We start from the raw sequence: 12,428 nt of genomic DNA on the forward strand, positions 1-12,428 counted from the left end.
GTTCATTGGTTTTCAACATTTTGATTTGTAACCCCAGGAACCCTTCAGTGGCGTGCCACCGCCTTCAGACCCCACCTAGGGGCCAGTTCCACAGCCGAGAGGACCTTGCTTCTCCCAGTCACTTCTGCAGATCCCCCAAGCCTGGACCACGGGCTGTCAGGCAGAAAACCTTCGTTTCCCATCTGCAGTTGTAGCTGTGGGACCGTGACAAGCACCACAGAGAGTCAGAGGTGCAAGGTGACCCAGAAATACTGAGGTGTGCTCTAGTGGTCTTCCCGGTCACGGACAGCAATATAAGGTAGCATAACAAAACTCTGGCTGGTTTTGTGTTTTTACAGAAAACAGGCTTGTAAGGAAAATGAATGTTGCAAGTGTAACTATAACTGTACTTTCCAGTTATGCTTGTGAACTTATGGAAGAGCCAATAACCACTGATTTACGTAATTGACTTCAAGTGTAGGGGAATAGAAAGGGATTTTCAGAAGTTCACAATTTCAGTCTGATTAGTAATTTTTCTCTCATGAAATTTTAACGGCCATAAAATTAATCCCCTGCCAAGAATTAAGATCACCATGGCTGTTAGGATAATTTAAACCGAAGCAAGCTTTGGTTGCTGAGTCAGTTGTGTTCTGCATATATATGCAGTCATCGGAGCTAAAATACAGACAGTACAGCAGCCCAGTGCAAAATATTAATTAAAAAAAAATAATTGACTTGGGTAAGAAAGCTGCTTCTGCATGATTGAGATTGGATGAAGGAGTAAACAAAGGGTAATGGCAAATGGCCATGTGTCAAGCTGGGGATGCTTTCTGGTACTAGAAGGAAGGGAGCTGTAGTGGGTCCTTATTAATTATCTAGAAGACTAGATCACAGGTTATTTTTTAATTATTCCAAGAGGATATATAAACCTTATTTGGAACAGAAAAATCTTAAAAACTTGTATTTAGAATACATGTTCTTGGAGGACACCAAAGTTTCATTTTAGACAAGTTAGTGGCAATTAATCCTAGTGCTATAGTGAGAAGAAAACCAAAAGAAGTCATGGCAACTGGCATGTAGGCATGTAGTGAAGGCATGCTTTTTGGGGTTAGGAAGAAACAACAGCAAACCTCCCCCCACACCCAAACAGCAATGCCAGCCGTGGCTGTAGAGGCTTTTGAGAGCTCAGGAGAGGTTTGAATGCTGCACATTCCCCTTGAGAAAGTCTTCACAGCTCCGTTCCTAACCTCTCCCTGTCGCTGTCACAAGCATCCTGCCCTTATGGGAGCCAGGTGTCATGGCTGTGGTGCAGCTCTGCAGTTTTTGTTTGGGACTAACTCAGAATAAAGACCTGCTGCAACTGCTGGTGTCAAATACTGACCTACAGCGGGTCCAAACGAGGGCAGTGGCCGGCATCGCTCCAAAGCGGCCGCGTAGGTGCAGTTGCTGGAGGAGGACTCCCAGGGTGGTATAAGCTGCACCTACAATTGCTGGGGAACCAGAAGGGGTGGTCCTGCTTCCCCTCCCTTCCTCCCCAGTGTTAGGCTTGGCCAGAAGACTCGGTGCCTCTCCGCCCCCACACCTGCCCGCTCTGTTGATCTTGGCACTCGCGGCTGCTTTGCTTCAGTGGTTCAGCTTGATAACCTGGCAGCAAACAATTCGTTCGGTTAGGCTGGTGCTTTGCTGGATTAGTCCATGGGATCGGCGCAGTGACGGGTTCAGCAGAGAGCAGAACAACTCAAAAAAAAGAGCTGGAGCCCGGGCCGTGGAAGCAGCAGGGGAGGGGATGCTCCTGGGTTTGCCCAGGGTGTGTTGGAGCAGCTCGGCTGCAGCCCGCAGAGCTCTGAGGAGCTAGGCTGGAGCAACGGGGTTGTTAACCATGTGCGGCTTCACCCCTGCTTAATTTGCCTGTCTGCCAGCTGGGGATAACCTCTTCAAGGAGTGAAGTGCATATAAATTGACTACTTAGTTACTTGAAAAAAGAGAGTGTGCAAGTGCCTAGATAAAATTTTAACACAGGAATTTACCTCTGTGTGTTTATGAGCTGACGTCGGTGGAGTGCTCAGATGGAACTGGAACTCGGCGCGCTCCGTCGGGTATGCAGAGAGGCACTTCAGCTGGGTTTGTTTGAATTGGTAGTGGCTTATAAAAAACAAACAAACAAAACCCCTAAAAATACACTCTTCCAAAATCACATCTAGCTCCGCTTTCACAACACATTTAGGAAATAAATAGAGATTAAATCTAAAATTAATGTTATGTGGAAGTAAGCAAAAAAGTGCTTATCCCCTCCCTGCCCCATTACACATACACAGGTTCAATTAAACATGAAATATATCTGCTATAAATTGTTTTCATCAGATGCATACTGTTATTTATAGAATTAGGAAAAAGCTGTTCCAAGAAAATGTATCACAGCCATTCATGGATAAGCAAATGCAAGCTTTCCCTTTCTGCCCTCCCCCAAGCTGGAGTGATGATGTAGTAGGTATAAAGTTGGCTTAAAATCCCTATGAGCTGTGCAGCAGTTGAGCTCAGTGTGTTATCCTCGAAATGTCTCAGAGCTGATGTTGCAAAATCAGCTGTGGTCTTGTTTGAATCAGTGGAGAATCCTAATGCTGAGCAACTGAAAAATATCACTGCGTTAACATCTCATTCCGTGTTGATCTCCAAACGGAGTTTCAAAGGACTCTGTTAGGAAAAAGAGAGGTTTTTATGCTGGGATTACTTTTTCATGTCTTGTAAAGAATGCATTATGCAGGTGGCAGGCTGAAGCTTTGAAACCCAACTTCCATCTGCACTGGCATGACAGTATCTTTATACAATCCCATGCCTAAAATTCAGGGTTTGGAAGTGAAATTAATTTGTGTCGTGCACGGTTCCTGTAGAGATCAAAGGCAGACCTGTTAATGCAACTATTGCTATTCATGAGTTTCATAGCTGTGTGAGTTTTGAGTTAATTATAAATGCTTGTTTAATCACTTAACAATAGGGTATCAGAATCTCATCTGGGCATTATGCATATAGCTCTCACTTTTTTTTCCTTTTTCTTTTTTCTTTTTTTCTTTTTATTTTTTTTAAATTAAAGCAGTTTCCTATCTCTCTTTTTTATTTTTTCCCCAAGAAATTAATTTTAGTGGTAATACTCAAGGCTCTAGAAGGTGAGGATATGCAAATCCTCTTTCAAATGTTGGACACTTGTGTGATGAATGTCTTTATTTTATTACCCTTTAACTGCCCCTCCCCCCCCCCCCTTGAGTGCATGGTTGTGTAGTAGCCTGGTTGTCATTGGAGATGGTATGAAGTACTCTAGTTCCTTTTGTGACACTTTTATTAAAATGTGTATATTGCGACTAGTAGGTAATGTATTTTGAGATAAACAAATGTATTTATCAATTTTAATTTTTGAATGTTTTAGTAGACTTTTGAAACCTGAAAAGACATTAGGGAACCTATCTGACCTTTGTATCACAGACTACCGTGCTGTATTTGAATATTGAGTATTGAGTCCAGTTATTTTAATTAAACTCACCCATTTCAGTCCCCTGGAAATTAAATTCCTGTGCAGTAGAGGAATGAGCCACAGTGCCAGCAATGCCTGAGGCACTTGTAGTGGCAAGGAATGTTAGATGAGAAATGCAGATGAATCAAACTGTGCTGCAGAGGACAAAAAAAGCCTCAGGTAGGACCTGAGAGAGCAGATTCCTTCACAACCCCAGATCCTGATTATCCACTGCATCCACCAGACATCTCACAGAGGGGTTTGTCTGCACCAGCTATGATATCGGCCTCTGCAGCTCCCATTGCATCAGATTTCTGCTGTTTCTGAAGAAGAACAAGGGGGGTTGGGGGTGGGGGACACAACAACACACTCAGAAATCACAGTCAGTTGTGCATTTGGAGGAAAAAAAATGTCTTCCTGTCTTTTGAGGTGTGATAACTATAATTAAATCTCACACTACAAGTGCTCAGACCATGCAGAGGACTGTACTGATAGCCTTCCCCGCAGCCTGTAAAGCAGAACAGTATTTAGCAAATTCAGATTGCAGTGCTAAAAAGAAGCTCTGCAGACAATCATTCGGGCTAGCTTCATGAATGTTCTAGAATTAAACATTAATTTGATTAATTCCAAAATTAAACAATAATTATAATCCTTAAACATCTAGAAAAATAGTGTTTTTTTTAAAAAAATAATTATAATCTTCCCATAGTCTGTCAGCGCTAGTGAATCTGCTTTCTAGTAAGCTGTTCTCTTGTCAAATTATCTTCCCGCTAAGAAATTACACCTAAATTTTGCTTAAGCTCAGTGTACAGCCGGTGGGTCATACTGCATCTCTGCCAGGAAGAGTGAAAGTTTCTCAGCTGTCCTTCTCTATAGTTTCTTGTTGTGCAGTGATTGTCTTCTCTCGCAGTACCTGAAGAGATTGGGTTCTTCAGGTGGCCTTCAGACTGCTTTCTTCTCCCCTGGATTGTTAGGTGGCTCTTCTCTGAACTCCTCTGTTTCCTAAATCCTTCCTGCTGTGGACAGGAGGAAGTAAGGATCTTTCTGCTTGATGCTGCTCTTCCATAGCGGCAGGGACTGCAGCAGTCCTCATAAGTTGTTCTAGGGCCCTTTTCCAGTGCACTGATGTTACAGAGGTGATTTTAAAGCATGTTTTGTCTAACCTTTGTGTGCTATAGGGTACTGCTTCTTTCTCATACTTACCAAAGAGTCCTTCTGCTTAAAAACTTGCATGGTCTTCATTTCCTCATTTAGAGAAGGAGCCTCTCTGTATAAACACCTCCCACCCATTTTAGAAGTGTGCATCGAGATCCATCGGCACCCCGTGCTAATTCCATGCAGTAGCTCTTCAGCTTGTGAAACTACCTGTCGAGAGCCTCTGTCCAGGCGACAAGCAGAAGCAGACCCTCTGCCTCCCATCCTCGGCGTGGTCTGGCTCCACAGAAGTCGGTGGCAGACACTCACCCTGGCGAAAGCTTGGGCACTCGTGGTAGAGGGGAAAGCTCTGCTGTGCCACCTTCTGTAAGTTCTCTGCAGGACCAGACCTTCTTCTGAACACGTGCTGCCATCTTCTCTGTGGTGACTCCTCTACAAGACCGGGGTTTGCTGTGTGAGGGGTACATGTAAACTTGCTTTCAGGTGACAACAACAGTTAAGACCAGAGCCTTTGTGTTTCTGGAGGGATTTTACCCACACATTTCCTTTTTCCCATATGGATGTGTTCTGGTACTATTTTGAAGCTTGTTTGTCAGTAGAGACTTCTTGATGCAATTCATCAGAAAGATAAGATGTAAGTGCTTGGGTTGGCATCTGTGGCTAGGGAATGTGGAACACTCCTTATTCTAGGAAAATGGTTTCCCTCAGATAAATTAAAATCCTATTGTTTTGCTGAGGGGTTGACCTTGCACACGGGCGAAAGGTTAAGAGGCAGAAAGGCTTATCCATTTGGCATGTAGGATTCAAAAACAGGCATGCTGCCAGTAAGTTTGAACTGCGTGGAGAATGCAATTTTAAATAAAGTTCATAGTGGCATTTTTTTTAATGAGCAGGAAGTTTTCTTTCTCTAATCAAAACCTAGATAATTTAAATATCTCTTTCTTTGGTAATATCCTGACATTGTCCACGGATAGGGGACCCCCAGAGGAAAAGATAAGTGGTAACGGCTGCCTGTGTCAGCCTGCTCCCAAAAGAGATCATCTGTCCAGCAGACGTCAGAGGGAGTCTGCCTGACAGAGGGGTGTGTGCACAGAAACCAAATTGCAAGATTGGGACCTAAATAAGATTGTAATCTTTGATTCCCAAATGCTGTCATCGCTTTTCTCTGTTTATTTCAGTATGTGACATCTGACAGTGTGCCATCACTAAGATCACTTGGGATTTTTCTTCCTATGTAGCGTTACTGGCTTATTTGAAAAACAACAACAGCAACAACAATGAAAAACAGTATTTTTCACTTTTTAGGAGTTTGTTTATAATAGAGGGCACTGCAATATCAGTTCAGTTCTTAAGGAAGCCGTTTCCAAACTGGGAGTTCACGGTGATCTAAAGAGGGGCTGGGGGTCCAAGAAGTGGGATTGCAACTGCAGAAACAGTTGTCTTTAAGGTTGCTTGTATTTCAGAGGAGGCAGCCTGGTTCATAGAGCAGATGGCACAGGAAGGATTGCTCAGAGAAAGTTCAGACTTAGTAAAATCTAAAAAATCAGATTAAGTAGACAGATGGGATTCTGGATTGGAATGCTAGCATGTAAGGGGTTTTTTGGTCTTTTTTTATTTCACTTTCCCAAGTGATAACCTTGGAGATGCTGGTTTTCTTTATATAGCTGACAATACGTTTGGAACTAGAAAACTGGGAGTTACTCTTAAGCAGCTGTTTTCACTGTAACTAGTAGTTTTGGTTTGCTCTCATTTGAAAAACAAATAAGATGTGATTGCTGAAGGAAGACAAAGGAATATAAATATAAGAAAATAGATTTAGGTTAGAGTTTCTTGCTTGACCATACAGATACAGCAGCCTTGATCTTTTAATGGAATTTAACCCCGTTTTTGCTGTATTCCACCTTAACTGTTATTCCAAGTTTGCTTTGGGATTCTTGAAGGCAGTGCTGCAGGGTTTTCCAGGTGCCTTACATTTTTTAATGGCTTTAAGTGGCCCATTCCTGGCTGCACTGTTAGACAGGGACAGACATTCTTCTTGCCCACCCATACAGGGTATCTTCACTAGCGGCCTACCTCCTGGAAATGAGCAGTTAACACGACTAGCTCTTGCCTTGGACATGAAACAGTGCTGTAAGAACGTAATGGCAGGACATGCGTGCATCGCTGGTGCAGACGATTACTCTGGCTCTACCTGTGTGAGCCTGAGTGGCACTGAGAGCCAACAGGGAACCACGTGCATGCTCAGGTCCAAAAGAGTTGGATTCACTGGTCAGGAGCCATGTATGTTGGGCAGAGCTATCAGCTTGGGCACAGCCAGCTGTGAATGCGGCTGGCCTGTCTCAGGGCATGAGCGCGGTCAGAATTCATCAGCCTGGCGTCTCTTACCTCAGCTGCCTCTGCTTGGCTGCATGGCGAAGAATGACCAGTACTGTTGTACTTGCTTCCTTCCTTCAAGACCTTGCTACTAGCAAAAAGCAAAGCTCTTTCAAAATCTGGGAAAATAATAATCCAGCTTTAGTAAATAATAGAAAGCACAACACTATCACAATTCTTTCCCTCTAGGCCACTCTCGTGAGACTCGTCTTGGAGCCCTGCGCTCAGCTCTGGGGCTGGTAGCATAAGAAAGACATGGACCTGTTAAAGCAGGTCCAGAGAAGGGCCAAGAAGGTGGTCAAAGGGCTGGAGCACCCCTCCTATGAAGACAGGCTGAGGGTGTTGGGGCTGTTCAGCCTGGAGAAGAGAAGGCTCTGGGGAGACCTCATTGCGGCCTTCCAGTACCTAAAGGGGGCCTAGAGGAAAGCTGGGGAGGGACTCTTTGTCGGGGATTGTAGCGATAGGAAAAGGAGGAATGGCTTTAAAGTAGAAGATTTAGATTAGATATTAGGAAGAAATTTTTCACTCAGAGGGTGGTGAGGCCCTGGCACAGGCTGCCCAGAGAAGCTGTGGATGCCCCATCCCTGGAGGTGTTCAAGGCCAGGCTGGATGGGGCTTTGGGCAACCTGGTGTGGTGGGAGGTGTCCCTGCCCATGGCAGGGCGTTGGAACTGGGTGATCTTTAAGGTCCCTTCCAACCCAAACCATTCTGTGGTTCTACAATGCTGTGGCAGAATGAAGCTCACTCTTCTTAGCAGTCCGTGTTCTCTGAGTTCATCTTCCATGGAAATTTCAGATCCCTGCCTCCATTGTGTTTCTTGCTTCCTGTACATGTCCTTCTTTGAGTCCATGTGTCTTTAATTCTGTCAGAGCTCCTTGCTGTGGTATTCTGTAAAACTCAAGAATAATGTATGCTTTATCCCCACTGTTTTGTTGAGAGCACCAGCTGAAAAGTTTGCCAGATATTTTAAAGGACTTTATTCCTTAGCTAATAATGAGTCTTCTAAGCAGCTTTTTTAAATTAAATACTTCTTTTAGTATAGCTAATGTTTCAGTCTAAGACCTCCATACTAATTTGAGGTCAGGCTGATCATGGATCATTTGCTGTCCTTATTCTGCTTGTTTCTTTCCCTTTTGCATGCCTCCTCTTCTTTACGAAAAAGTGCCTGAATATCTCATCACAGTTCTGAAGCTTACTGTATAGCTGTAAGTTTTCGTGGTAATCCTGCTTTATAGATTGTTCTTATCACTGCCTCTGTTTGAAAGAGGGTTTTCTTCAACAATTTCTTTCCAGTTTAAAGCTTGTGGTCATTCTATTGCTGTGGAAATTGGTGTGATAATGCAGTTCTGCGTTCATGACTTCACTGCTGCATTAGATAAAAGAAAAAGTAGCTGCTGTGTGGGAAAAAGCCCTGATTTAAGCAAGTTGTGTACATTTCACACATATGTCAGTGAAGATAATACATGAAAAGAATGTAGAGTTATTCAAGCTGCTAGGATTTTCTCTCTCTTCTTAGGGGAAAAAAAAATCTAAATATTAAAAAAAAAAAAAGGAGGAGAAGTAGCCCCAGTGATCTAGTGGCAGTCCCAGTCTTTTGCCTTTCAAGAAGTCAGTCGTCCAGCTTGGGTTATGGCCTTCATCATTTCAGTTTGGAAAGAGCATTTTGGAGACCCTCATCCTTCCTTAGCAGAATGAGATGGATGCAGGCAGAAGTCTGTATATAAGGAGCTACAGGGTGAGGGATAAATGGATTTCTTCCTAGAGATACCCATGGCTAGCTCTCTTCTCTGAGAGAGTGTGGTGGATTTATGTACGCAGGTAAATTTGTGTACTTTGATCTATCAGTCTTCATCACTTGATCAATTTTAGTATTATTCTCTATCCTAGAATTTTGTGTGTCTGTAAGGAATTAAATAGGCTTAATACTTATATTATTTTCTAGTCCTCTTCCTTGATTACTATTTAACGTATCAGAGCTCATTGGTTCCTTGTTTTGTGATTGTTTTAGAAAAGGCTAACTTACATGTTAGGGAGATTGTTAACCACAGTGTTCAGCTCTTCTTCTTTCCTTGCTTTTCTTTTAATGCATGACCCATTATTCTTAGCCACATCTGTTTTTCAACATTGTTTGCTAGGCAGTTCAAAGTGGGAAACATTAACAGCATAGCTATCTGGCTTTAGATCTAAGTATGTTGTCCCTGCACATTCGGAAAATAAAAACTTACATTACTCTTTGTCCTAACATTTGTAAATACATGTACAGTTTGTAAATACGTAAATACATATTCATTTCTCCTTCGATGAACATGGCTTCCTTTCATATGCACAAGATTTCACAAGTTACTTGTTAGTCAAAGCAAGGTTTCAACGGACACGTTCTATACGTGTGCACCAGAGTGTATGTATGCTGTTTTTTCAATATATGTTGTTTTCTTTCACTACTAAATGCAAAACTGGGAACAAGTCCAGAATCTTTAATAGCTAGAATGTATTTCATGCTGATCCCCTCCAAATTGGCATTCTTCATTGCCAAGTTCTAAAGCAAGGGCTGTGATGATGATGAATTTCTCTAATGGGATTTTTGTTCAGGGCTGCCTGATATTTATATTTTTGTACTCTGGGATTCAGACAGAAGGTCTCTGCTTATAAAAGGGCCCAGTATCTTTCTAGCTGAAATGCCCTTAGGAAAGAGGTGCTGATATTTTGAAGGGCTGTGTTAGATCATGATGTCCTTTTTTAAATTTTATATTGTCATGATGTTTCTTAGTTTACTCAGTTGTGACATTTCACTACTGAAATTCACAACAGGTTTTGTTAAACTCTTTGTTGTTCTTCTTGGTGTTATGTCTTGGTGGTTCAGCACTTATATATATGAAAATAATTTCTTAATATCCTAATAGGCAGTATTAATATAATAGAACTGTATGCCCAATTCTGTTCCATAGAAACTAATGTGTTGTTTTTTAAATACATATGAAAATGAGGTCACGCTCTCTTTTCTGGGCAGCACATGAAGAAATGAGTTGCACATGGAGTATGAGCATCTTGTTTGTTAGTGGCTGTGTTTCCCTGACACAAAAAAAGGGATTTTGCAAAACATTGTCTACCACCTTGTGGAAAGTACTAAGCTGAGGGAGGGCAGTTCATGCAAGAATAAGAGAATTTCAAAGGCGAGGGCAAGAACAAGAGAAATTTGAGAGTGGGAGAAAAGAGAAAAAGGAGGTAGGTTCTCATATAGGAGAATGAGGGGACCATAAAGGAAAAAATCCAAGGAGTGGTTTGGTTGAGGCATTGGACTGCTGCTGGGTCTTTTCAACGCAGCATTGCATTTAAGTCATAGCTATTGTAGAAGGGCAACAGCTGCTACTTCAGAGCATGAGGCAGAGGAACTATTGTAGGGACAGAAAAATATCATCGATATAGAGGCATGCCTTTCCGAGGGACTGTCTTGCACAAGCCACTCCGCTTTATGTAACAAAAGCCTTGTGACACGATGCATGATTTAGTCATAGGAGTGGACAAATATTGCGCATCTGGAAACATTTAAACAAGTAATTAGTTTCTGGAAAAAGGGCACATTACTCAAGTAAGATGTAGTCCATTGTGTTGGCTTCTGACTGTGTCTGCAATATGTATGATTCTCCTACTGGCTTAACAATCGCTTTTCCACTGTTTACACTCAGTGGTTGTATATGGGGAGGGGTAATTCACTTGTGTCGGGAGTGACAAGCAGATATCACTAGGTGCTGTGACATTTTGGCCCCTTTGGAAAAAGGGCAAGTGAACAGGGAGCTGGGGAGTGGGAGGTGTTTCTCTCTTGTTCACTGCTAGCACTCAGCATCCCACCTGGTCGTGCCCTGCTTTGGGCAAGGATCTGATCCTGGGAGGTTTCACTGACGTGGGTAGATGTCGTCAGAGATGTCTGGTGCCACCTGGGGCGGTCTTTCCCACGAGGGTTCAAGATCTCTGGCTATATCACAGCCCGCTTTATTCCTAGGCTCCCCTCGCTCCTCATCACAGCAAATGTCCTCTGTTCCTCTGCTGCACAGAGAGAGAAATGCCTCTGGGAAGGGGTGAGGGAGCACAACCCACTAACAGCCGTGCCCTCTCCCCACTGCAGGTGGGCTGGCTCTCTGGGGAGCAGGCTGGCCAGAGCAGAGGCACAGCAAGCTGAGGGCCTTACAGAGGGGTGCTGTACCATCTGTGCCTAATATGTGACATTATATAGCATGTTATGGTGCTACCATGGGACTGACGTGTTGCCCATCAATTGAATATTGCCTGCCGCTGGTGATATGCTGCCCAGCTGTGTATGGGCAGCATGGGCCTCCACAGGTAGGGTTAGCCAGCTGGACAGTAAATTGGGGCCAGAGCAAGTGGTCTGCCTTGTGACAGAAGCTGCAGCGTCTCGCTTGAAAGAGCAGCCACCTGAGATGGTGAATAGCAGGCCAGGAAAACAGGTTTTACCTGGCACCAACGTGTGCGAGGTCAGCGCTGAGCCCTGTGTCTTCGTTCGTGGCGTGCTGGTGCTTTCTAACTGCTGCCTCCTGCAGAAGCTTTTCCAGTGATAATCACTGTGGTTGTTTGTCATTACAGAAGTAACGCTGAAGGTCCATGTAAGCGATGCCAGCACACATCAGCCAGTAACTGAAGCCTTCATTGAGATTTTTACCAACCAGATCTCCATTGCATCTGGAACCTCAGGAGCAGATGGCACTGCCTTCCTCAAGTTTCAGTATAAGTTGGGCAATCAGCTGATAGTGACTGCTAGTAAACATGCATATGTGCCAAATTCCGCACCATGGAAACCTGTAAGATTGCCTGGTAAGAGACCTTTATTTTTGTTCTGAGGTAAGATTTTGCGTCTAAAGGAAGTTACACAATTTTATATGGTATATTTTAATGCTTGCAATCCTGGGTGGGAGGAAGAACATCTGTGCATTTCAGAAGTGCAAGGTTCCTTCCTCGGCTAAGCTGTGGCATCAGGGCTGTGCAGAGATTCGCTCTCCTCCTGCCTGTCCTTGATACAGTGCTGCGTCAGTTTTCAAACAACTGTTGGTACTCTTACAGCTCCACAGAACATACAGATCTACTCCAGATCTTTTTCTTTATGGGAACTCTGTTTTCAAATGCTCTCTTTCAGCATCTGTGATGTACTAGCTCTTTTCTCTCCTAAGGTATAGCAACAACTGTTGCATTATAGGCCAGCCCTGGCCTTCCAGTTCTTGGCCATGTCTCATAGGACAGTCTAAATCTGCAGTTGTTATCCAGTTGTAAAGACTTTCTAACGTAATTAGCATAGTTAGTTTCTTCAACAGGCAAACAATTACAGTAATACTTGCATGCAATTTCTTATCTGAATGCTTCAACATTTTGTGGAAAGTAGGAGCTCTTACATTAGTTGTACAGGAGGGGAAAC

General features: G+C 43.3%; 1 protein-coding gene across 7 annotated transcripts in view; it reads left to right on the forward strand.

The window, feature by feature from the left end:
* The window catches only part of FAM171A1 (family with sequence similarity 171 member A1), an 89,110-nt gene that overhangs the window by 39,389 nt on the left and 37,293 nt on the right, over positions 1 to 12,428 (forward strand). For 5 of the 7 annotated variants that reach the window (XM_066991672.1, XM_048061857.2, XM_048061855.2 and 2 more), the window contains one exon: positions 11,606 to 11,833. The exons of 1 other annotated variant lie outside the window; for it this stretch is intronic. In XM_066991672.1, coding sequence (XP_066847773.1) covers positions 11,606 to 11,833 — 228 coding nt within the window. Of the gene's footprint in view, positions 1 to 11,605; positions 11,861 to 12,428 lie in introns of those variants that run through there. One more of the 7 variants, XM_013187026.3, reaches the window with a different exon arrangement.

Source organism: Anser cygnoides, chromosome 2, assembly GCF_040182565.1.
Source record: "Anser cygnoides isolate HZ-2024a breed goose chromosome 2, Taihu_goose_T2T_genome, whole genome shotgun sequence".
NCBI lineage: Eukaryota > Metazoa > Chordata > Aves > Anseriformes > Anatidae > Anser > Anser cygnoides.